Here is a 26,726-nt window from a genome sequence, read left to right on the forward strand (position 1 = left end):
CCTAAATAGCTTGAAAGTAAAGGGTTCTGGAGAAGGTTGCCACTTAGACAAGAAAGTATTGGTCTGAAAACATGGCTTAAAGACAGTCATATTGAAATAAAACAGGCCTAGGTCTGCATCCCCACTGCAGAAATAATTCAGTTTGACACCACTTTGCCATAGCTCAATGCTATGAAATTCTAGGAATTGTAGTTTGTTGTGGCACCAGAGATCTCTGACAGAGAAGGCTAAATATCTCAGAAAGCTACAGTTCCCAGAATTTCATAGCATTGATCTATGGCAAAGTGATGTCAAACAGGATTATTTCTGCACTATGGATAGGGCCTTAGACAATGCCTAGATGAAAGATTACCTTGGAACAGGGGTAGGCAACTTACGGCCTGAGGGCCGGATGCGGCCCGGCAAGGCCTTGGGACCGGCCCCAGCCCGGTCCTGCCGCTGATTGCTGCCGGAGCCTTTGGCCTCTCGCGTGAGGGCATGGGGCCTTTGGCCTATCAGGAGGAGGCGGGCAGAGGGGGGCAAGCAGCGGGCAAGGGGGAAAATTGTCTATAGAAGCCTCAGAAACATGCATTTATATTAACATTTTTTTAAAAAATCAGCAAATTTTTTCGTGTGTTCTCCATTTAAAAAAAAGTGTTTTCCATTTGAAAATTTTGTCCTACATTTGTCCCCGTTTATTATTATTTATTTAAAAAAATAATTATTTTATTTTTTGGCCCCCAGTTGTCTGAGGGACAGCAACCCAGCCCCAGGCTCAAAAAGGTTGCCTACCCCTGCCTTGGAATCACTACTACATTGCCTTGGCTTCCATGGGAAAAAAGCAGGATATACATATATTGTGATAAATCAGTGTAGTAACAGGCAGAATCAATAAATGGCAGGTTTAAATGCCAACAGTGCAGCTGAATTTTCAAGTTAAAGTAGAATGCAGGAATGTGTGTTACACTGACCATAAATAATTTGTTTTTATAGGATGTTTTTATATGAGGTTTTTAGTGGAATGTTTTTTACTGTATTTTATGCTGTAATACAATGTGTTGTACATCTGTATTTGCCTGTGAACCGCTTTGATCTCCCAGGAAAAGCGGTATAAAAATAAAGATTTATTATTATTATTATTATTATTATTATTATTATTATTATTATTATTATTATCCACATTTCACTGATGTGCTCATGCTCATAGAGATGAGAACACTGCCACTTGGCATATGTGATGTCATGGGAACTCCACAGTACCAATGATGAACACGTAACCACATTCCAAAATCCACTCAAAATTACAATTACCCAGCCAGCTGGGAGGAGAGGAATCAACATTTTTAAGAAAATGAGTTGAGGGCTTGAAAAGGGTGATATTCCCCAAATGGGAGCACTTTCCTTGAGGAAAGATGCCCATATCCTATACAAAGGAACAGGAGCAATAATACTTACACATCTGCAGAAATGAAGAGGCATATTTGCCCCACAAAGATACTAACTTGTAAAAAACCTTTACCTGCGAATTTATGTGTCAAGATGCAAATGTAGAAATGACTCATGAGTACTATTATTTACACAGAAATGCAATACATTTCAGCCTAGAGGGGAAGACGTTGAACAAGTGATTTATGTGGCTGCCCAGTCTGCTGCTGAGGTGATAATAATTCTGACGCCCCTCCAAGGTCTCTGCATTCTCTTCCTATGGCTATTTAAAAACTAGTCTTCAGCAGGATGCCCCTGTAAGTACAGCATCTACAAATGAAGCATCAGTACAGAACCTTTGGTCCTCCAGATATTTTGGACTTGATCTCTCAGATGTCCCATGCAGAATGGCAATTGATGAGGGACTGTGAGGTCTGTAGTCCAAAACATCTAGAGCTAGAAGGTTTTCCACCTTTGAAATAGACAGCAGTCTTCTGAGAATTCTCCAAAGACAGGACTGTCCACTGCCTGATGTCCACTCTAAACTGCATCCTGTTCTCAAGCAGTTCATCATTCGTTTTTAGAGGAACTGACACAATCCCAAATATAGTATTTTTCCTCCCAGCAGTCAAAATGATAAAGCAGCTGATGATAAATCTTACTCTTCTTTGTGTGTTTGTGTGGCAAACCCTGGTGCCTAAGATCAGTTGTGTGCATGTGTGCTCCTTTTCTCTTTTTCTTTCTTGCCTTTGCTGTGCAAGGAAAAGTATGTTTCATCTTTACAATGAATAACAGACTAGAAGAAATGAATGTGAAAGCAGAGCATACCGAAGGCATTTGTTTCTTTCACGCCCAACTGTTTGTGCCCAGGGTGCACCTGCAGCCTTAAAGCTCAGGTCAGTTCCATTCAGTCATTTCCCTTCTGCTTTGCCTCAAATGAACATTTTTAATTCCTCAAAGCTAACTCTGGCCTAGAAGGCCTTGAGAAATCAGTGTTGGTCACCTCAAACTATTCCTCAGCCTTCATTTCCTTCTTTGCTCTGAGGAATCCATGAGAAAATCTGTTCCATCTCTGACACATGGCACAACTTCTAAATGCTGGTGTCAGAATATTTTTCTCCTGTGTGGTTCTTCTCTTCCCTTTTTTATGGAGATTAAAGAAGCATAATTAGCTTATAGATCAGAGCAGCTTGCAACTTAGACCTCAAAAACCTTGCCTATACCATGGCTTACCTTGTTGTTGGGTAATAGAACAAGCTGTGTGCTGACAAGGAGCTCAGAAGATAAGGCTGAGAGAAGATCATATAAAGTGAAGTCTTTGTGTGACTCAAGACAAGATCAAGTTAATTCCTATCTGTCTTTACTGTGGAAGTAGCCACTTCAAAATGCAATTTAGGTAGCTCGTAGCTAGTTGTTAAGCCATCCATTAGTTGCTAAGGAGGCAATGGAAAGAGATCATATAACTTCACATTGCTGCTGTGTGCCAATTTCCCTCTGAACCAATTATTCTAGCACATGGGTGGGAATTATGTGGCCTTATTGATGTTGTTGAATTGCAACTCCCAGCACCCCTTACTAGCATAAGCAAATGTGAGTAATACTAGGAATTGGAATTCAACATCTGGAAGACCACATGATTCTGATCCCTGTTATAAGAAAAAAAGGAACAGGGTTTGAACCAATCTGGTGTAGTCATTAGGGTTTCGGAAGGGACTTGGAAGACTGAGCTTCAAGTCTACTCTGAGGCAAGTAACTTACAGCTTGAGTTTGGCCCATTCATACTCTCTCAGTCTTCATGAATCAGTGTGAGGATAAATGAAGAGAGAGCAGAGGAGAGTAGCCTATTTCACCTTGAACTAAATGAAAGAATGGCAGGCTATGAAGAAAACCAACGTAGCCTCCAACTTTTCACTAAGGAAAACTGGGACATATGTGGCCCAGCAACATTAGAGTGTGGTCAAGATGGCAAAAGTTGTTAATGAGGAAGAAGACACAAGCTAATAGAGACTGTGGCAGTTTGCTTTTGCTTGAGCCAATTGGGAAGGGTAAGATTCTGCCCCCTTCCCCCAGCTTCTGAGTTAACAGAGTGCAAACTTTTGCCCTTTGAACTCAACTGAAGTAAGCTTAGGACAAAGGGGGAAAGTGGGAGGAGGGGAAAGAAAAAGGGACATTTTAAAAAGCAGATGAAAAAGTGGGATGATAGATTAGCCAGGACTGTCCCTTCTATACTAGGACAGTTGGAGGGTAAAAACTAAGAAGCATAAACTAGTAAGCTTTTGTAGGAGAGGTCTGGCTGGGCTGGGTATAGCTTACAGGCTTTCTGCGGTCAGCCTCTACTGATTGCTTTTAAGCTTCATCCCTCAAAATCTTCCCACCCAAACCCAGGAAGCACTTGGGAAAAGAGGTTTGGAAGAATGTGATCCAATATTCCAAACAGAGATTTTACCAGAGGGCTGTAAATGCCAGAACACCTTGCTGCTTCTTTGATTCTCCTTCTTTCTCCTCCATTCAGAAAGTCTCTTGCATTAGTCACAATGGAATATTGTGGGGGGGGGGGGGAGGAGTGGGAATGAATGTGCTGTTTCACCACCACCTCTTCAACTTCCTTTCTCCTGCTTGTGTTGTAGCCTGTAGCTGTATTAAAAGCATCCTCTTAATTAGTCATTCTTCCATGCTTAAGCAACGCCTGCTATGCCAAGCTCTTTTTCAATGCTTTCTACTTTCTCCCACATAGATATAGATAGGCCTCTGCCTTATATTCACCCAGGCCCCCTCTCACCTCGAGAGCATTTCAGGGAATCTAGCACCATGGCTCATGACTCTCATTGAGTCCTCCTCAAGGCAGAGAGTTGCATTCTAGCAGCCCTACCCTGCTGTTCCAGTATTGTTAAAGTCCTTTAATATTTAATTAACTTACCAGATCCATTTTCTGGAAAGCCTCAGACTCACAGGAGACTGGGCCGGATAGAGGGGAATTAAATATGCAACCTCTAATAAAAATCAGGTTAAAGATAAACTTAGAAATAAGTGCCCCCTACAAAATGCTGATTTGGAGTGTGGCCACATGTTACTAAGATAATTACTTTGAAATCAATGCATGTATCCAAAAGATGTGAAAGGATTAAAAATCACAATGTAGAATATTAGTAGCAGAAAGGACCCCAGAAGTATCACATTGTCAGATGCAGCCCAAAGACATAGCCCATCTATGCATCCGCCGATGAACTGATCAGCCTGGGATTATCCAGAGCATCATGTGCCCCAAGGAGAGAATAAGCACCCTGGAGAAAGGTAGCCTGCAGAACAGACTGAAATGAGTCAACCAAACAAGCCAAGCCACACATGGCTGTTTCTACTAAAGTAATGGGGAAGCACTACTGTGATCATATTTTTTGGATGAGCTTGCATAGAAAAAATAAGAAGCTGAGAGACAGTAGTCATAAATACTGTGCTTTATTGCCTCTCTCCGAGCTTGTTGTCCCAGGGAGAAGCAGGTGTCCTACCTCCCAGGCCACAGCTGGATGCCAGCAGTGTTGCCTGCATTAAGAGATTAGCTAGAGCTGTTAATTATGGCTCTTTGGTTGCTGTGTGGTGTGGTGTCACTAGGAGGCCTGGCTAATTGTCAGGGTGTGCCCTATTGCCACGTTTGCAAGATCTGTCTGAATCCATGCTGCCCCTTCCAGCCTCTGCCTTGTAGAGCAAAGGTAGAATGCAACCAAAACCTGAGGAAGAGTTTCAGCTGGCTCACCATGATACAAAAAAAGAATAAGGAACTGCACCTCTTTTCTTTTATGTAGGTAGCTATAAATCCTGCTGAGCTTGGCTGACAGGAGACTGTTGCTCTTTGCTTCACTTACAGCTTAGTTATGAAACCTGTTTGGGACACTTAGTTCTTACTTCCTAGATTATGAGAAACACCAGCATGGATCTCTGCTGTTTTCTTTCTCTGCATTTTTATCTCCCATACTGGATCCAGATCAGAGTCTGGAAAATTTCCTTTTGGGGAATACTTTACAAATCCTCCAACCAGCATGGCCAGTGATATGTTGGTTGTGGAGACTAGGGGTTCTGGGAACTGTAATCCAAAAAGATAAATGTTTCCAAACTCTGATCCATATTCATGTGTTTGTATTCTGTACATTGTGTAGTTTGAGCCATTGCCTTCATCTGAGGCTGAGAGTGTGTGACTTAACCATAGTCACACAGTATATTTTCATGACCAATTGGGGATTTGAACTTGGTTTCCCAGAGTCCCAGTCTGGGAAATCAAGTTCAAATCCCCAATTGGTCATGAAAATATACTGTGTGACTATGGTTAAGTCACACACTCTCAGCCTCAGATGAAGGCAATGGCAACTTCTCTCTGAAGAAGACTTGCCAATAGGTTTGCCTTAGGGTCACCATATGTCAGAAATGTGTTGAAGGAACAACTACAACTACTTGGTATTACTTTCATAATGACACTGATTGTGAGATTTGGTTCTTTGGGGTTCAACTTTGCATTTTCCTATTATCTGTTCTGAATGCTGGTTGGCAAAAGCCACATGGATCCAAGTCAGCTGAAACATTAACTGATGAGACGTGCTAACTGATATGTTAACTATCTGTTCAGCAAGTTAGAGGCTGAAACAGGTGGCCAAGGGCTCCACCTCTGGCAGTTTGAATTGTACTACTGTACTTTAGACATTTTAGATATGACTGAAGCAAGCCTGTAGTTCATTATATGTAGTTCAGTTCTTGCAGAATGAAACAGTGCACCTATGAGAAGCCTGCTCCTGATCGTCTAGGAGTAACTAAGGGCATGGCTACTACCCCAGAGCAACTTTGGCTGAGCCCAGAGAGGCAAAACGAAACATCAATCTATTTCATATCTTCCAACTGTCCTAATTTGGCAGGGATCGTCTCAATTAATCTTTGGTTGTCCCACTTCATGCAGCTGCTTTTAAAATGTCCTAGTTATTCTGTCCTCCTTCCACTTCCCCAGTGGTCCTCAGCTTAACTTGCTACAAACTGAGTTCAAAGTGCAGAAGTAGTTTGCATGCAATTAACTCATCCGTGGGGAGAAGGGGGGGATTTTTCTTTTACAGTAGACTCAAGCTAAAGCAAACTGCTCCAGCCTCTCCTAGCTTGAGTGTTATTCCTCATTAATAACTTTGGCCATCTTGACCACATTCTGATGGTGCTTGGCCTCACATGTCCCAGTTTTCATCTGTATAATGCTGGCAGGTATGAGGTTTCCCTATTGCTATACCACTTTATCTACCATCATGTAATCCATTTGCCTTCCCACCAATTTCATAAAGAAGTATTACAAAAGGTTTCCTTCTTCACAGCTATTTTGTTTTTCAAAATGTTATTGCCCATTAGTATGAGCAAGAATAAGTTTGGTAAGAGACAAACTGCAACAAGATAACAGAAAATATATATCAGAACATCATCTTTATCTGTATCAGAGAAGACTTGGGGAGAGGAGCCCCAACCTTGCCTACAGATAAGTGGCAAAGTGGGTGGGGAGGTGGCTCCTTTCATTCCAAGGGAGTAGTGCTGCCAACCATTTTTTCTATTGAGTTTCCTCTGCAGCAGGTTAAAAAAAATTCATATAGCTTCATCTCCACAGCATAATTTATACAACAGATTTCTACATGCTATAGGCATCCTAGCAGTAGAAAATTTGCCAACCCCAAGTAGCAGCACCAATAGCTCCCTTAACAGACCTTTAGGTCCTAAGCTTAGAAATGTTGCTTGTTTGGACAACAACTCCCAAACTGCCCAGCCGGCATGGTCAGAGGCCAGAGCATTCTGTGAAAAGTAATCTGGCAAGACCACCTCTGAATATTCTTTGCCTAAGAAAACCCTACAAAATTCATGAGGCCACCATAAGTTGACAGGTGACTTGAAGGCACACAAACACAATACAAAGTTATGGCCTAATTCCAACAGTAAGTCCCAACTAGTGTAGACCCACTGACTCAACAGAACTTACATAAAAGTCAACTTTCCATCTAACAATTGGTCCAAAGTGTCTACTCTACTAAGGACTAGTAATTTCCTCCTGAAGTGTTTCCTCCAAGCTCTTGCTTGTTCTTGTCAAAATTGGCCATAATGGATTATTGGAGGGTGGTCTCATTTTTGTGGGCACAATAGCTGCACAAGACCAGCTACTGTAAGTTCCTAGCTGCTTCTGTTATTGCAGTGACAATCACAGGTGCCCTCACCTTGAACACAGAATTTGAGCTCCTTGGCATCAATAACCACTGAAGACTGTAACTTGTCTGGTGCTTTCTTGCTCATCCGGTTAAGGCTGCGTTGCTTCTTGGTTTCCCCCCAGAGGTTGGAGCCTCCATACATACTGGGAATGTTGAGGACAGCAATGCCTTCCAATGAAGTGCTACTCAGATCCAGAACTGTTCCATCACACTGGCAGGTAAGGAAGGAGACAAAGATAAAGTAAGGCATTCTGAGGCCTTAAACACCTGAAGTTATTTATAAAACACAGCACCTTCATTTATTTATATTCTTCTGCCTCATCTTTTGACAAATCTTGGATGATTTTCCAACTGCCATAGGAACACATAAAGCAACACCATTACCAAAACAGATAAATATATCGCAACAACAAACAATCAGCTGTGGTGCCATCAGTGCAGGACAGAGAAGTGCCAAGTTAATTTTCTCCAATGAGGATGGCCAATGATAATATCAGCTGAGGTTCAGGTTTCCACCTACTAGAACAAGTATTAAAATACAGTACCACTTTTTGAAGTAAGAAAAATAATACATGTGACTATTTAAAAATTTCCTCTTTCATAAGATCAGTCTGGAAAAGTGAGTAACAGCATTACATTCAGAGTATAAAGTTACCCATACTCTTGACAATCAGGACACTTTCAGTTTCCCAGAGATTCTTTTTTTTAAAAAAAAAAAAGGAGAAGAAAGGCTTTGATTTTTTTCCTTTAAAGGTAAGCAATGAAATGTAGTCACAGAAGTGCATTCCAGAATCTTGAAGAACCATTGGCATTAGGTACACATAGGAAGACTTTAACAAAAAGTTGGAAGATATCACAGGAGCACCTGGTGCCATCTATGTTAGTAAGAACTCTAAAGGTGCTAACCAAGATGCTGCACTTTAGTCCCAAAATAGGTCCAGCACATAGGACGACTCTTTTAATCCTCCAGATTAAAAATTGGAATGGATTCACCATCCCACTGACTTGAAAGTTAGCAGCTCTCTCTCGGCGTATATGGATGTGTGAAGAGAGGAGCGCCGCCAGAAACAACACATAGTTTTAAAGGCCAAAGTCAGCAGTTTGAACCGGTCTTTAAAACACACTGAAACTAAATATAGGCTACATTGCACTGCAGAAATAATGCAGTTTGATACTATTTTAACTGCCATGGCTCATTGCTATGGAATCCAGGGCTTTGTAGTTTGTAGTGGCACCAGAGCTCTCTGACAGAGAATGCTAAATATCTCACAAAGCTACATTTCCCAGAGTTCTAATGCATGGAGGTATGGCAGGTAAAGTAGTATCAAACTGCATTATTTCTGCAGTGCTGATGTAGTCATAGTTGGCATACCAATATCCACATCACCATTTCTACATGGGAATAAGTCATAGTAAAATTTCTGAAGACTATTATAGGGCAGTCCTGTGTAGAATGTACAGCACAGTTGAACCTGAAGATGAATGGCAAGTTCTTTGAGCTTTCAGTTGGTGCACTGGATGTAACTTGTGAATGACAGCTCCTTGTTACCATGTTACACCTAAGTTTTTCTTATAATGCATGTTTTGTTCTGAAATAATAACTGCAATTATATTTACAAGAAGTGAACCCACATATCCAGGACCGGCTTCCTTCCACCATTTTGGTTAGGGATGATGGCAACAGTAGTCTAAGACATATAGATATATTCATAAAAATAACATAAGAACATAAGTAGGGAAAAAGAAAGAGTTATGTGGTTGTTTGTATGTTTATTTATTACTTTTCTTATGTAACAGCTAGATTTTTTTCTTTTCTTTTGTTTGTTTTCTATTTCATTTGGGATTTAGGGGGTAGGCTTATATATACAGAAGAGAAGAAAATAAAAATCATGAAAAAGAGAAAATAAGAACACTAACAAGAGGAAAATGAAGAAACATTTACTAGTAAACACTGGACATACAAGAGGGATAATAAAAAAAATTGAATCCTATACAGAAAGGAACATATGAGTTAGGATGAGACTATGTTAGTAGTATGTATACTGACTGTATTTTGATAAGTTGATAAATGGAATTGTAAATGAATGTGTAATATTCATGGGGAAGATAGCCAAATAAAGATAAGAAAAAAAAAGAATGCCCAGCAGATCTGTCTAGTCTCAGTTCAGTTTTGTTCTGTTTATCTCCTCCATTCAGAGAAGCAACTTACAAACTAAACCAAAACCAGGGGTTATACCTCTTGTGTCTTCTTGCACAGAAGTCTGGTTAGCCAACAGATGTCAATTAAACCCTTTGGACATAGAATGTGGGCTTTCATAATGATATATTTTCCTGTCTTCCAGAATTGCTGTATACTTGTCATCAGAAGAAAAAATGAAATGACGAAGATTGGCTTCAAGAACAGAGTAATTATACTTGTGGTTCCAAGGTCCCTAAAGCAGAGAGTTATTGCAATCGGTCCCATTTAGAAGTAACTCTTTCCCCACTTATCAAAAACAACTGAAGTGGTTACCTGAACATACCTAAGATAATATTAAAATGAATACGCACACAGGTTCAGATTTTTAAAATAATTATCCATGGGACAATGGCATTGCAATACATTCAGACAAATATCCAGCAACATTACCTAAGAACAATGCACCCAAATATTTTCACACCGCCTCCAGTACATTTCAAAGTGCTGCATCTGAAGGGCCACTTTCTCAAAAAACACCGAGAAAGTGAATCAAATGGCTGCAAACCTGAACAGAAAATTGTGTGTATGGAAAAAGAAGCAATATGAAAACCTTGTTTTAGAGCCATGCTTCTCAGGCTATCTTATACGAAGGAGTGGCAATTATCCCCCCCCCCCCAATATTCCAGGGATCACAACCATATTTGTGCCTATTGACTATAATTGTTTCATTCTTTCCAGGAAACTCACCAGTGACTGGTGGCCAATGGCTCAAGGACTGGCACTGGTCCAGGGGCCACTACTTTGAGTAGCATTGGACTACCATACATTGTCTTGATACAGCAACAACTCACACTACACAAAGAAGGAAAATAAACCAAGTGTGTATCCCAAAAATATAAAGGTTTTTAATAAAAAGAACTGAACTGTTACATCACAGAAAGGGTGTGAAATTATAGTCATAATATAACTGAACTGCAGAGTTGTTATTGGAAAATGGAACTGATGACACAACTAGTTATGTGTGACTATTTACCTCCAAGGTCTGTTAAGGGAGCCTTGGTGGTGCAATGATTAAAGGCCAGTACTGCAGCCACAAGGTTGTGAGTACGATCCCAGCCAGGGCTCCAGGGTCCACTCAGCCTTCCATCCTTTCCTAGGTCAGCAAAATAAGCACCCAGCTTCTTGTGGGCTATTGGCTTACACATTGTAAAATGCTTAGGGAATACTATTTCGCTGATCAGTGGTATAGAAACGTACTTGCTATTGGTATTGCTATTAAGGAGGGACTGCCCCAAGCTACATTATCTCCATCCAGTGACCACTGAAATATGGACCCAAGCTCTTGTTTGATTTTTTTATAATTTAACACATAGTTTATATTTTTATATAACAAATAGTTGTATTATTTTCTACAACTAGGAAGGCTATTTAAGTTTGGGGAATGGTGAGTGGAAAATATGAGCAGTAGAAGCAAAATGGTTAGTTATACAGTATATGTCACCTAGATTTTATTCTATAAGATATGCCTCTATTATAGACTTGAACCTGTTCAACAGCCTTCTCTTCCCAATGAATTCTGGGAATTATAGTTTCTTTCTCTTTCTCTTTTATCAAATTATAGTTTCCATGTTTCTTTGCAAGACATTGTAACAAAGTATTATATACTTTCATATGTCCTCACATCACCCCCAGACAACCTATCTTGAGGAACCTTTAAACTGTTGGAAGTTTTAATAAATATATTTTAATTGATGTTCATTGTTCATTTGTTGTTGTTCCCTGCCTTCATCCATGGAGGGAGGCAGGTAAGAATTAACAACAAAAACAACAACAATTACTACTACTAAAACCAGTGGAAAGAACCCTTCAGTACTCCAGATGTTTTGGACTACAATTCCCATATTCCCTTAGTGTTGACCATGTGGCCTGGGACATCTGGGAGATGAAGTACAGCAACATCTGGAAAGCCACATGCTCCCTGTCCCAGTCTTGAGGGATATTTCTGGGAAGAAGTGCCCTGCCATAGCAGCTGAGCCAATTTGTCTTCTGTTTAAGCAAGAGGGAAAGCATGAATGCCGTTTTGTTTTAAATTGTCTTGAGAACTTTGCTGCAACAGCATTTGCAAAACTCTGGTCAGAGCAATATATCAGCAGAAGGCTACATTTGGGGAAAAATTATTTTGGCCTGAATGCAAAGTAGATAAATAGCAAAGAGGACATGGATGCTGTTTCAGTCCAGAAGGAGTGACAGTTGCCAACATGCAAAACTCTTTTCGATTCTGTCGTTTTCTAGGGCACATCACAATTGAACCTCCTCTGTGCTGGCTGGATAAGTCAAGGTTTGGCAGGCTGCAAAATGTGATATAGATGCCACATATCCACACAGCCCAGGAATAAACATCCAATGGGCAGCAGTGAGTGTGTTTCCCTCTATAACTCTGCTTTGTCTCTGTGCCAATGTGGTACAATGGGCTCTTTGAGAAAGGGCAGCTGACGGGCTGTTGGGACTTGGCAGAGAGAGTGGAAGTAGACATTTGCAGCTGGGGGAAAAAACCCAACTTTATTTCCAGGAGCCTATACCATAACTGATGCCAATTTCCAAAACAAAACTGCCATTTCTCTGTGCTCGTCATGACAGATGCCTGGAGCCAGAGGGAGGAAAAACTGTTATTTTCAGCTCAAAATGCTGCCTGATTAACACTTTGCAGCCTTGAGATTACCATCTCTTGAACATATATTTGCAAAAAGGTCCAGAACTGGAAAATCAGGGCCATAGGTCTCAACAAACATCCAAGCTTTGCTGAGGTCCTGTTTTTCCAGTTCATCTTGAGAGCACACAGCAGAATATGCCAAAAGTTCAGAAAAGTATTAATGACACACAAAATGGTTCAGAGAATACTACATCAAAGTAAATAGTGTTCTCCTGGGCAACTGATCATCTTCTCCACCACTAAATGTATATTCAGCCTTTCTCGGAGCTTGGTAAAGTTACTTTTGCAATTATAGCTTCCAGAATTGCCCAGCCAACACAACCAGGGCTCATGCTGGTTGCAGTATTATGGGATTTGTAGTCCAAAAAAGAATCCTCCCCCAGGCTCTGGTCTTGTCTTGCTACTGAATCACTGCCCTCTACTATCACCACCACCACCACCACCACTATCATTATAATTTAAATGTAGATTCAGTCAAGGGTTTGTACAGTATATTTTTAATCATTTGTCTTGCTCAGAGTTCTATAACTATATTGCAAGCCAGCAATGTATTTTAATGAAAATAAATTCATCAGAAAAAATATGGTTGATTACATAATAAAATACAGTATATGCAATATAGCTGTAAATAAATATATGAAATGAATTTATATTTAGATTAGAATTTCTAGCTTTTGTTTTGTAATGTTCTACATTTTTCTTGAATGCCTCACATTTTGCAGTGCCTTGTCCCCCTTTGCAGTTGCAGTCTGGATTCAGGCTGCATCTGCATTGTCGAAATAATTCAGTTTGAGACCACTTTAACTGCCATGGTTCAATGATATGTGGAATTCAGGGAATTACAGTTTTGTGAGACATTTAGCCTTCTCTGGCAGAGAGTTCTGGTGCCACAACAAATTACAGTTTTCAGAATTCCATAGCATTGAGTCATGGCAGTTAAAATGATGTCAAACTAGATTATTTCTGCAGTGCAGATTCAGCCATATTCATGGAAATGAAAATAGGTCCTATGGCTAAGCCCTTGTGAACCCAAGCACCTGTGAGCATCGCCCAATGAGGATGACACCAATGTTCCTGGGAAAATGTGCTGTTTGTACATTCCACATCTGACTTCAGGCTATCAGATATGAAACCTCACAGCAACCTCCCACAACCTGATGCTGTCCAGGGGCATGGGGCTACAATTTCCACCATCCCTTGATAGCTCAGGCATGCTGGGAATGGTAGGAGTGGTGGTCATACATCTTTGAAGGGAATGAGGTTGAGAGGGTTCTTACTGCTTTGCAGAAAACAGAACTTGCAGAAGCTACCCAGTATATTGCAAGACAGCTTTGTTTTTAGCAAGTCAGTCTTGTTGGCTCAGACAGCAACTCAGAGAAGCAATCCAAAAGTAGAATCAAAGGTACCAGTTGTATGAAAAAGTATCTTAAACACCTCATCCCAATTGAAACTGACAATTTCTATGGTTTCCTTATATCTAAACCATTCCTTTATACTGTTTGGCTTATCTCTTTGGTACTAGTTTATTTCCTCCTCACTCTAGAGAAGTTAACTTTCTGCCCTAAAAGCACTAGTGCCCCATGGCTGAAGGGGAAGAGGGGCTCATCCTGCCATTGCAAGTGTCTCATTCATACGGTTGCTATAAGCTGAAGTCTATTTGATGGCAAATAACCACCACCACTATTTTTCAAATGCCCAGCTGCCACAACTGGCTATTCAAATCTCAGGGCAGTGTATAAAAATTATATGTCAACAACCCTGTGATGTTTTGTCTAGTTCACAAGTGTCTTCTTTGCCATTGCCATTCTTGAGGCTTAGTACCAACAGCTGGTTAAGTGATAAAACTTTTCTTGCACCCAGAGCTTGAAGTTTTTTTTTTAAAATTGGACTACATCATCTAACCAGCCAGAATGCTAATTCCGCCTCATCAGAAGAGATCCTCCCCCACAGAAAACTAGCTTATCAGAGAGAAGGCAGGCTAGAACATTTTAAAGCAGATTTGTTTTGATATGGGGAAGCATTAAAATCACGCTGTTCTCCACATGCAGTTGGTGATAGTACTGTTCCATTAGGTTCATGGCTCAGCTTAGGTTGCAGGGATGTAGCCAGGATTTTGGGAAGGGGGGGGGTCCAGACTAAGTGCCAAATTTATAATGGGGCAGCACACATCCCAAGAACCCCCCCCCCTTGGCTACGTCCCTGCAGGTTGTAAGACTTGCTTATGACCATTCACCTTGGGGCCTTCAAAATGAAATGAAGCAGCAATGTATATATGATACACCCCAAATTAGTAGGTATACAAAAAGGGGGAATGTCACTAGGATCAAGCACAGGTGAAAAGGAACTAAGAATTGACATGATTCACAAACGGAAAGCAATCTCAGGCATTGTTGCTTGAGGGGGGGGGAAAGGCAACTGTCATTTTCAACTGCCTTTATTTTATAGAAGTACTGGGTACGCAGGGTGTAGGAGGTAATAGCAGTGTTCACTTAAATACCAAACCAAACCAACAGTGCCTCTCCTTAAATTTTAAGAACAGTTGGACAATGGAAAAAGATTCCCTAAGGAAGCTGGGGAATCTGTTTCTCTGCTTTATAAATATAATGTAACTAAAGGAATAAGAAAATAGACAGTTGCTAGAGGAAAAGATTCAGAGTGCCAAAATGGATAACACCTGGGTAGTGAATGCATCTAAAGTGACTCAGAATCATTTTCAGGGGCAGTCTCATGAGCAAATATCCAGAGCTTAGGTAAATTACAATTATTGGTTGGAATCTGTATCACCTTATACTTATCTAAGGCTGAAAATAGATGGCCCTAAAGGAGCAGCTCTGCGCTGCCCCTTTGTTTTCTGGACTGGGGCTGTGGCAACAGCACGGTGTGGCCCCAATCCAATGTTATTCCAGCCCCAAAAGAAGCGGCAAAATGCTGCTCCTTTTTGGAGTGGAAAAAAGTCACCCCTGCTGCTGCGGTAGCAGCTATTCCGCATTTCTTTGGTGCAGTGTGTATAAATGCTGCGCTGCAGAAACATCGTGATGCCACCTGCCATCTGGTCAGGTGGGTGGCGTGATGCCGCCTTGGGGGGGGGAGAGGCAGGGCAGTTGGCAGTCGGTTGCCATGCCCTCACTCCAGCCTGATGCTGGTGTTTCTTGCCAGTCTGTTCAGCCCCTAAGTAATCTGCCACTCAGTCCATTCTGCTGATGATCAGGACACAGCTGAATGATGTTTTTTCACCATGTTTGGAGGGGTTGGGCCAAGAGAAGTTACTTTGTTAACTATTTAGTTAAATATAAGCTGATACAGGATTCTGGCCATTAACTGTAACTCCAAGAGCCAGGCTGTAATTTTTCTAAGATCTATCAATGGACTCACAATGTCTTGCCCTTGACACTGAAGTTATTTTGTGTGTCTCTATGAGCATTTTACCTTTTACTTTTAATCTATCAGTCTTTCTCCTCCAAATCTCCTGTGCCTGTAATAGCTGTAATAGATGCAGACATTAAACAGCTATACCTCCTCATCTGAACTGGGACTCAACTATGTTCAGGACAAATATGCTTTCAAACAGTGATTGCTCAGCTTAAACCACTAAAGTTGCTGCCATCAGAAGTGTTTCTGTCATTGGATCAGAACACTCTCACCATCACCCATTTTAAACTGAATTCTCAGTTGTACTTTCTTTATTTGCAAAACACTTGATAGCCAGGTCAAGGTTTCCAGACCAATGCACACTTTCTGTATACCAACTTTAATGAACAGCTTTTGAAAACTGTTCAGTTTCCCTGCTGATGGTGAATGAAGGAAGTTCATGGAAAACACACACCTCGTGAAAGCCTCAATATTTTTTTTTTAAAGCTTGTAAAATGACAGAGCCTTTTGCAACTATTGGCAAGACAGTCACACTGCCTTCTCTAATTAAAGGCTGTTTTATACAGCCAAAGTTGGCTTCATGCAGCAGAGATTTTACACACACACTCACACTCATACGTACATGCGTGCGTCAAGCTCTAAAATACATCTGTAAGGGGGAAGGGAATAATTCTGTTCTCCAAAAACTGGCTTCTGAGATGACAAGCATTTGGATGCTGGAGTTGAAAAGCATATTTAAAAGGAATCAATCAATGATGTGTACAAACTTTTAAGATACCTCACTCTGTATGATTGTTTGTCCTGCCACAGAATCACTTTGCTGTCAATATCTCTATGCAGACAGAAGCTTCCTCCAATGTAAACCAGCCAGCCTCCCTTGTGTGCCCAGAGTATCTCATGATGTCATGAGGGACAGCGATGTCACTAAAAGGACTGGCAGTAAGAGCTTCCAGCTCTTTGTGGAAAAGAGGAAGCTTCTGTTTACACACAAACAATGAGAAGCTACAGGCGATGACTTGTTGGCTGGCACATATATGAATGCTTTCTAATCTGATGACTTCTTCACATCTATAACTGTGAAACAAAGAAAGCATAATCATGTACCAGCTCTAATTAGCAATGCCATGACAATTGTTTTTATGAAGGCAGTGGAAGTCATAAACCTCAAGATAAAAAGAACTGGCCTGTAGGCAGTGGCCCATCAGGCAAAGCTGGGTGAAAAGCTTTATCCGGACTCCCTCCTGTGATGTGACTTCTTCTAACAAAATGGTTTGGAGGAAAAATGCAAAAATATACTGCTGCTTCCTCAGTGTTTGGAAATGTTGCTTCTTAAAATTACAACTTCCAGAATCCCCAAGACAGTCAGTTTCATTCTGGCTGGCAAGAGTTCTGGGTGTTATGGACCTCTGAGTTCTAGTCCTTCCTACACTTTCCTCACTCTTGCATTCAGTCAAGAGCACAGCAGCAGCCAGAAAAATGCCTTGATTCCCCCCTGCTTTATCTCCAGCTAGTCTTCTGGTGTGTTGCCTGAAGAACTGAGGAAAAGAGGACTTCCTTTCCTTGTTCCTTCTTTGCCTCTTTCTGTTTCTTGGCAGATCCATTCAGAATAGTGGTGAAGCCTTAATGCACCATCACTTAGTTTCAACAAATGTGCATTTGTTATTTTCATGTTGAGTGCATAGTTTTATACAGGCGAAAATGCCATACTTCCTGCAAGAATGGAATGGGCCCATTCATTACTACTGTATTTGACAAGAAGGGTGTAGTTAGATGGTTTTTATTAATCCCTGGTAGTGGCATCAGGGATGAACTTGGGGGCAGAAACCCAGGACTCCATGCAGCACAACTGAGAAACTGGACATCAAATCGAATGGTTGGCATACCACATTTTTAAATAACGGAAGTAAAAACAACACAGAGCTTATTCTAAGCTCCCTGCCCCCTGCACCAATTGCACAAGAAGCCAGAGGGCTGGCATCAAGGATATGCTTTTCCTTCAATCTGCCTGGCATCACATGCTATTTTGCATGACTGTGTATTGTCTTGCATTGCAGAAAGGGACAGAGTCAGCCTCATTGAGATATTGACTGAAAATACACTGGCACTATCCCTGAGATGTATTAGCATTGTAGACTGGAAATCATTACAATATCTGGTGAGTGAAAATCTGTACTATCCAGGTATCAGTGAATCCTTGAACCATGGCACAGGAGTAATGCTCAATGCAGCTGACAATACCTGTGACAACACAGTTGTTGCAGCACAAACAAATATGCATGTTCACTCCTTGGTTATAGATGGAGCAATCAGATAGTTGATGCCAATATTATAACATCTTCAGTTAAGAATACTATAGGATCATAGAGTTACACGGGACTCCAAGGGCTTTCTAGTTCAAACCCTTGCCATGCAGGAATACACAAGCACTCCCAAAAGAAGGCCATCCAGCCTCTACTTAAAGAGTTACAAAGAAGGAGAGTCCACCAGTCAATAAGTTCTTCCTGTTTAGGTGGAATCTCTCTCCCCCTCCCTCTCTCTCTTTTACAGTTTGAATCCATTGGTACATGCTCTAATTGTTGGCGCAGCAGAAAACAACCTCACCTCCAGTTCTAGTGTGGGGAGGTGGGAAAATATTTTTTTCCCAGTGGGCCAGGGATTGGCACCATATTTGTTCCTATCAGCTACAATTATTTATTTTTTTCTTCACTGAAAACTCACCAGGGACTGGCAGCCAATGGCTTGGGAGTGGCACCAGTCCATGGACCACCACTTTGAGTAGCACTCTTCAACATGATATTCCTTCAGGTATTTAAATATAGCTGTCGAATCACCTCTTAATTTCTTTTCTTGAGACTAAATATACCCAGTTCCTTAAGCCATTTCTTGTAGGGCTTGGTTTCAACACCTCACACGGCCTTGGTTGAGTGCTTTGGAACATGTTCCAGCTAATCAATGTCCTTTTTGAATTGTGGTACTCAGAAATGGATTACAGTTTTCCAGGTGAAATCTGACCAAAGCAGAATAGAGTAATATTGTTCCTTTCCTTGATCTGTAATCAAGGGACTAAGAAAATAAACAGTAGCCTTTTAAAACTTCTGTTGCTTTATTTTTCCCTTCTACTATTTGTTTCAATACGCAAAGGAAACTTGTAGCACCTTTGAGACTAAGGAGATTATCAAATCTACAAATAAAGTGACTGCTCCCCATGGGATACAATTGTAATTCGGGTTGATACCGAGAATTATTGCATTTAATTTGCCACCACTGCTGGTGGGTCCCAGCCACACTTTGGAGGCTGGTTTTCCAAGTCAGAAAGCTCCCGGCTTGGAAAAGCAGCCTCTGAAGCATGCCTGAGACCTGAGATGCAGTTGCCCGTCAGCAGCAACAGCAGATTACATGCAATAATTCCCAGTAGAAACCCGAATTGCAACTGTATCCCATTGGGGAGGAGCCACTTTATTTGTAAATGCGACAATCTCCTAACTGAAAAAAATAAGCTGGTAGCATGAGCTTTTGTAGAGCCTACATGCATCTGAGGAAGTAGGCGCAAGTCTACAAAAGCTCATGTTACCAGATTCTTTCTTTCAGTTAATCTCAAAGGTGCTACAAGAACCCTTTGCATGTTCATTTTTCTGACTAATATGGCTATGTCTTTGAATTTATCATTTTTTGTTTCAAGAAATAGCTGTGTTTCATATTAAAGCCTGTACTACAACTGCACAAAAAACAACTTCCGGCTGCACATTTTATTTTCCTATTGCATAAAATGTGTTCAGCGTCACAACAGAGTAATCCTTGAAAGGACTTGTGCCAAAATCTGGCCATGTCGATTATTTCTGTTTGCAATATGCCATGTCATTCCCTTTGCCACTTAGTTCTGAACATTCTTTCTTATCCACTTGCCTGCCTGTCACACTCACATTAGCATTCTATAGCCACTGAACAAGTTTAGTCTTCACTGAACTGATTTTTCTGATACCGATAAGAATTTTATCCTGAAAGTCTCCAGTGTATTTCTGAAAACCTTAGGTTTCTCCCAGATTTACAGCTACCTACCTCTTGTGTATGGATGTCATTTTATACAATGATACTCAGAGAACCTAGATTCTCTGTACTTTTTGGGTACAGATTCAGCCACCTGTGCTGATGCCTTGATTCCCTTTGTCTACCAGGACCAGAGATTATCAAGAAATCAACATGACAACAAAACAGGTGTTCAGCAGTTGTGGGAAGAGGTGCTTTGAATCAGCATCTCAAGTTCTGGAAGTTCCCTATTGTGGGCAAACTTTAATTGCCCCCAAACTGGCAGTTGCCTAGTGGATTTGATTCCATGTGCTTGCACATTAACAATGGTGATCTGCAATTACTACTTGTTAATACTCACTAAAGTGATTTTTCTCTCTCTCACACACACAATACATTTACTTCATTGCCATTTGACCTCACTCTTCCCTTTAGGATACACCAGGGTAGGGACTATGTGACACTCCAGATGTTGAACTGCAATTCCCAGGAGCTCTAGCCAGAATAATGAATGCTGAGAATTTCAGTTCAGCATTTGGAGAGACACACAGGTCGCACCCCCACTCTACAGCATGAATGGGAAATTTGTAGCTCTCCAATTGGTTGCACTCCAGCTCTCAACAGATCTACTAGTATGGCCAGTGGCTTGGGAATGTTTAGAACTGTACAGTCAGCTCTTCCTATCTGTGAGGTTGCCATCCATGGATTGTAGCATCCGCAGATAGCCCCACTCATTCTTCTCAATGGTGGTACATGCACATAGCCATGCCAATGTGGCCACATGCATGTCATGCCATCATTGAGAAGAACAGGACTTGAGGTCTTGCAATATTTGATATCTGCAAGGGGGTCCAGAAGGAAACCCCCTTGAATACAAACAGCTGGCTGTATAACAAAAGATCTGGAGAACCATTGTTCTCTTCCATTATTGTCAATATGTACCGTATATATTTTTTCCATTTTGGAATAAAACATCAATGAAGTAAGCTGCATAAGAGCTTATCAAAGAACTGGGGACTATCCAGTGGAATCCACAGACACTAGGAAACATGTCTCAAGATGCTCAAAAGATGGTTGTTTTATTAGTTAAAAAGCCAAAATCATTTTGGCCTGTGAATACTGTTTGGGGTCTTACAAACCATTTTACTTGTCCAGTAAATGGTTTGAGAGCTCCTGGTCCAGACATTTCTGAACTTTGACTGACATTCTGGACTGCAGTTACAATATCATAAGTAGACTTATGATATCATAACTGCTGGGATTCATGTTTATGGTTATGAATGACTGGACATCACCCTAAAAACCTGCCTTTGCATCTTAGCAATACACTGACCGAGGCATTTCCTGGTTACTGGAGATCAGGGTGCTAAGAAATGATGCCCACAGTGCCCTCCCAATCACAACTGGGACAAGCAGTTGTGGCAGGATCCCAAGGGTCTTGCCAGCTGCCTATTTTCAAAGCACTTGTGACTAGGGAGTTTATCACACAGGGAAAATTGGAAGTTTAAAAGGGTCAGAACCCGCAGTTATCCAGCATATTAAGCATAATTGAGTGAGTGGTTTTCACATGACGTTGCACACAAACTGCTTAGAATCCAACAAGAAAGTGACATGACCCAGGAAATAAGCATTTTCAGGAAAGTATAGGAAATTCATATCCATTTCATAAACGAATTCGCTTTTTTTGCACAATTGCTGTAGTGTGAAAGCTATTTGCGGTTTATTCATGGGATTTGCCTTGTTTTTATGTTTGTTGCCAGATTTCCCATGGTTCTTTCAGGCGAGATTATTTTCAGTGCTGCAGAATACGTAAAGTACCCACCTTTCTTCACAGCCAGAGTTCTTAAAACAAACAGCTGATGCAAGGGCAGAGAGAGAGAGAGAGAGAGAGAGAGAGAAGAGCGAATGAATGCTTGCCTCAGAATGCTTGTCTGAGCTCCGACGTGCTACTCTCTCTCTCTCTCTCTCTCTGTCTTCTGCTTCAGCTACAGCAATCTCCAAACTGTCCCCTTTATGGGATTTTGGACTTCAGCTCCCAGAATTCTGGGCTATTGGTCAATATGGCTGAGAATTGTGGGAACTGAAGTCTAAAATCCCTTAAAGGGGACAGTTTGGGGATCACTTCAGCCTTCCTTTTGAGCCAGGGCTCTTAAAGAAACAGCTACTAAGGGAAGGCAGGGACACACACACACAAACACACACACACACACAGAGTTTTGTTGTGGTCTATGTGTGAAAATCATTTGTGCATTTGATCGCTTTTTCAGGATAAACACGCTTTTATCATTATCGGGATGGAGGAACATTTGGTCCCATTGTGTGAAAACCATTCGTGCATTTGTGTGCAAGTGCAGACTGGTCTCAGATTCTACATGGGATAACAGCACTTTGCTTGTGAAAACCATTTGTGCAATTGTGAGTTAACAGTGCCCTGTTCTCCAGAACCTAGAAAATACCTTGGCTGGGATGCTGCCTTACTGTGAAGGTAACGACTGCACTGATTAGAATGTTGGGACTGAATGAAATGTAGGCTGTTTCCAACAACTGCTGTAATCCAGACAACAAAGATCCCCAGCCTCCAGTGGCAGACCAGTTAAAGGATTCTGGGGAACTTACCTCAATCTCCACATAATCATGGAGCTTCTTGCAGGTGGCAGCAAAGGTTTCTGTTGTGCCGAATTCAAAATACCATAGCTTATTCTTCATTCTGATGCAGAGAAGAAAAAGAGGGTGGGCATTATATGGAGAGATGTACACCATAGTCTGCACACACTGTACCACTGCAAACATCTGCAGCATTAACATACAGATTATTACTACTTTGCCAAACAGAAACAGGTGTTTTTAAAGGATACTCTTTGTACAAAGGTTCCAAGGAAACTGGAAAAGTTTAATGCAGATAATCAGTGGATAAAAACTTCAACATAGCAACATTTGCATAATAGGTCCACAAATCTCGACTCTAGTCTTCATTGCAAACATAACCGATGGTAGGTGTGGGGATGTGCCATTTTGCTATCATAGGACAGCCACTCAGCTATTAGCATCCTTTAAAAACAGTGTAAGTGTGTAACATTTGTGATGGGGAAATGCATTGCCTTTCAAGAATACGATAAAACAAGTAAGAAAGAATCATTAAATTTTTTTGCATGGAAGTGAGTGATTGTTGTTGGAGAGCAATATGGTGTTTGCCAAGTTAAAAGAGGGTGAGTGGACAATATTTCACATCCTGTAGTGGTAGAGTGGGGAGATGTGACTCAGCCCGTAGAAGAATGATATTATTTTTAAAAATTAAAGAACCTGAGTGAAAGGCATTATACAGACCAGGCAATAACCAGAGGCATAGTTACTACCGGATTGAAAGGGGAATTGCCCCAGGGCCTCCAGCCAATGGATGCCTGCTGCTACTGTCTGCCACACCTCAGCCCTTGCCCTGGCAGATAAGATGGTGGCGATGGCTGTGATGCGGGGGAGGGGGACCATTTGTGCGTTTTGCTTTTGAGACTTTGGCACAGTATGGCCTACACCCATCCCTTTTCTCGCCAGGTTGGGGGCAAGGCAGCCTCACTGGCAGCCCAGAAGCCCCAATCGGGTGCCTTTCGAGACCATGGAAAAGTGGCAAAATGTCCCAAAAAGGGGGTGTCCTTGGGGCTTCATGCCCCAGGACACCCCGACAGATGCGGTCATGGGAGAAAGGGGCTTCGTTCCAGTGGCCATCTGGTTGCCACACGGGAATGAAGGTTGCAGCGCCGCAACAAAAAGGAGCTGCATATAGCAGCTCCTTTGTTATGGCACCGCCGCTGACCAAACGTGGCGCACAGGAAGTGGCGTCATGACAGAGCCACTTCCTGGTTGTGGCGCCACAATGAGGGAGCTGCTCTAGGCAGCTCCTTTTTGTTGCAGCACTGCAAGCTTTATTCCCGTGCAGCAACCAGAGAGCCACTGGAATGAAGCCATGGGAGAAAATGGCCAGGTGGTCCCTTTCTCTCATGGCTGCACCTGTCGGGGTGTCCTGGGGCATGAAGCCCCAAGGACACCCCTTTTTGGGACCATTTTGCCACTTCTCCATGGTCCTGAAAAGTGCCTCTGGGCTGTGGGAGGCTGCCATGATGCCGCCGCCGCCACGGACTAGGGTTAGGGAGCATGCGGATGGTACGCATTCCCTAACTCTAGTATTGCTGCCACGATGCCCCATTTTGCCCGTCTGTATCAGGCCTATGATTGCTAATCTATGGCTCCAGGGACACCCTTCCTAATAGGGTTCCCAGGTCTGGAAACCATGCCTTATGAGGAGAGACATAGGGAGCTGGGTATATTTAGCCTGCAGAAGAGAAGGTTAAGAGGTGATATGATAGCGCTATTTAAGTATTTGAAGGGGTGTCACATTTAGGATGGAGCAAGCTTGTTTTTTTGCTGCCCCAGAGAATAGGACACAGTACAATGGATGGAAGCTACAGGAAAATAGATTCTACCTAAACATTAGGAGGAACTTCCTGACAATAAGAGTTGTTTGATGGTGTAACACACTCCCTTGGAGAATGGTGGAGTCTTCTTCTTTGGAGGTCTTTAAACAGAGGCTGAATGGCCATCTGTTGGGGGTGCTTTCATTCTGGGTTCCTGCATAGCAGGGAGTTGGACTGGAGGCCCATATGATCTCTTCCAACTCTATGATTCTATGATCTCAGGGCCTGGGCCCTTGTTTGAAATCAAGAAAGGAAGAATCTCGGGGCAAGATCATTGTCTTGAAAAGTGTGTACATATATATTTTTCTTATTTGTTAGATTTGCCATTTTTTATTTGAGTGGAATATTGTGAGCAACTGCCATTGATGATTAAAGCATCATTCTTAATGATGTCACTAGGGTTGTCATATATAATATCACCCATATAGCATCACCAGGGCCCCCCTCAGTGACATCATAAAGGCCCATCCCAAGGTATCAGGTTTGGGTCCTGAAATCTCAGGATCTGGGACATTCCTGAACTAGAAACTCTACTCCCTATACAGCATAGGTGGGCAAAATGGGGCCCCTCAGATGTTGCCGAACTGCAACTCTCAGCAAACCCAATAAATGTGAGAGAATATAATGGAAAGAGCTGCAGTTCAGCAACACCAAGAGGGTCATAGTTTGCCTACCTCTGCTATAGGGGCTCACTTGGCATCCATGTTGCTGCCTTTTTGGCAACAGACTAAAATGTTGTTGATCACCTTGGCATTTGTATGTTTGAAACATTAATGGATTTATCTATTGTTTTGCTATTCTATTTACTTAGCAATATAATTTATTGTGTCCTACTCTGAAATTCTAAACAGTATGAAAGGTGATCTTAAAGAAAACAAACAAACAAACAAACAAACAAACCACATTTCCCCAGGTCCTAGAGTGGAGAAAAGCTACAAAAGATAGCTTATTAGGAACATTTTCTTGGACACAAAAACATATAACACATCCAATGCTCTGAAAAAGCAATATTCCTCAAACAGAAGCACAACCTCAAGGGATACCCATCTAGGCAGCAATAACTGTACAATTATCATGCTAAGCACTAATAATTGGGAAGGCCCAGAGGGAAATGTCTAATCTCTATTAAATTGCTCAGAGTTACTCATTCAAAGCTGTTTGTAACTGGGCACCATTTGGATAAATTCTTGCTTTTGGCTAAGCTACAAATAATATGAAAAGTTTCCATGTGACAGCTTGCGAATGTGAACATGTGGGTCTGCAGCAGGGAATGTAAAGAACATTTTCAAATGTCCTCATCAGCAATGACAAAAGGTGTCTACACACATTAAGATACTCCACTGAGAAAAGTGTGGGTGGGGTTTGTTTTTTCCATGGGGGATTGTACAAAATTAATGTTTGCAAAGAATCTAACTCTCTCTCTCTCTCTCTCTCTCTCTCTCTCTCTCTCTCAGAAAACAGTATTATAGTGTGCAAAAGAAGTGGATTTCTGTATAGAATAATTTTGTGTAAAGACACAGGGATTCTGGGGGTGTTCTCACTGGCTTATACACCGGTTTACAAATCGAATCCAAGGTGTAGCGTTCCTACTGAAACCCGAATTAACTCTAGAACAGTTCTAGATTAACCCAATATCGTTTCTACTACGATTCGAATCTGATTCGATTTATAACATTTAATCCAGGTCAGAGGCCTACAAACCGGCATAAAAAAATAGAAGGGTTACCCCTAGGGTTACCCCTTGATTCGGGATAGGAATCGGAGTACAGTCGACCCTTCTTATACACGATTTCTTATACACGGATTCAAGCATACACGGTTTGAAAATGTTCCAAAAAAGTATAAATTTCAATTATCAAACCTTGATTTTCCATTTTTTATAAGGGACACCATTTTGCTATGTCATTATATTTAATGGGACTTGAGCATACACGGATTTTGTTATACACGGGCAATCTTGGAACCAAACCCCAGCGTATAACAAGGGTCCACTGTATTTAAATAGGAACGTTTCGGCCTTTGAATCAGGTCAACTGGATGGGAGGAGCGGAGCGCGATGGGCTGGCCTGGGGGTGTCACCCTCTTTGGTCTCTTTCTGCATCGCCAGTGCCATTTTCTTCCATTCGCATAGACTTCCCCCCGGTGGATTGCAACCTCCCCTCTGTGTGAGGAGAGCCATTGAACACCATTTATAACGGATAGAGGCTGGATGCACAGCGATCTGGGGAGAAATAGAGCCTTTCCTTCTCTCTTTCCCAAACGGAATCTGGGGAGACATAGGAAACCCTGGATATATGTGTGTGTGTGTGTGTGTGTGTGTGTGTGTGTGTGTGTATGTTTGTGTATTCCAACCCTGGGCTTTGGATGCAGAG

The 26,726-nt window shown here is 41.7% G+C and overlaps 1 protein-coding gene across 4 annotated transcripts in view; it reads right to left on the reverse strand.

The window, feature by feature from the left end:
- Positions 1 to 26,726, reverse strand: part of DGKG (diacylglycerol kinase gamma) — a 124,446-nt gene that overhangs the window by 8,579 nt on the left and 89,141 nt on the right. For all 4 annotated transcript variants that reach the window (XM_042458001.1, XM_042458002.1, XM_042458000.1 and 1 more), the window contains 2 exons: positions 22,508 to 22,598; positions 7,620 to 7,821 (listed from right to left, as the gene is read on the reverse strand). In XM_042458001.1, the coding sequence (XP_042313935.1) occupies positions 7,620 to 7,821; positions 22,508 to 22,598 (293 nt within the window). The remainder of the gene's footprint in view (positions 1 to 7,619; positions 7,822 to 22,507; positions 22,599 to 26,726) is intronic.

This window comes from Sceloporus undulatus, chromosome 3 (genome assembly GCF_019175285.1).
Source record: "Sceloporus undulatus isolate JIND9_A2432 ecotype Alabama chromosome 3, SceUnd_v1.1, whole genome shotgun sequence".
Classification (NCBI taxonomy): Eukaryota; Metazoa; Chordata; class Lepidosauria; order Squamata; family Phrynosomatidae; genus Sceloporus; species Sceloporus undulatus.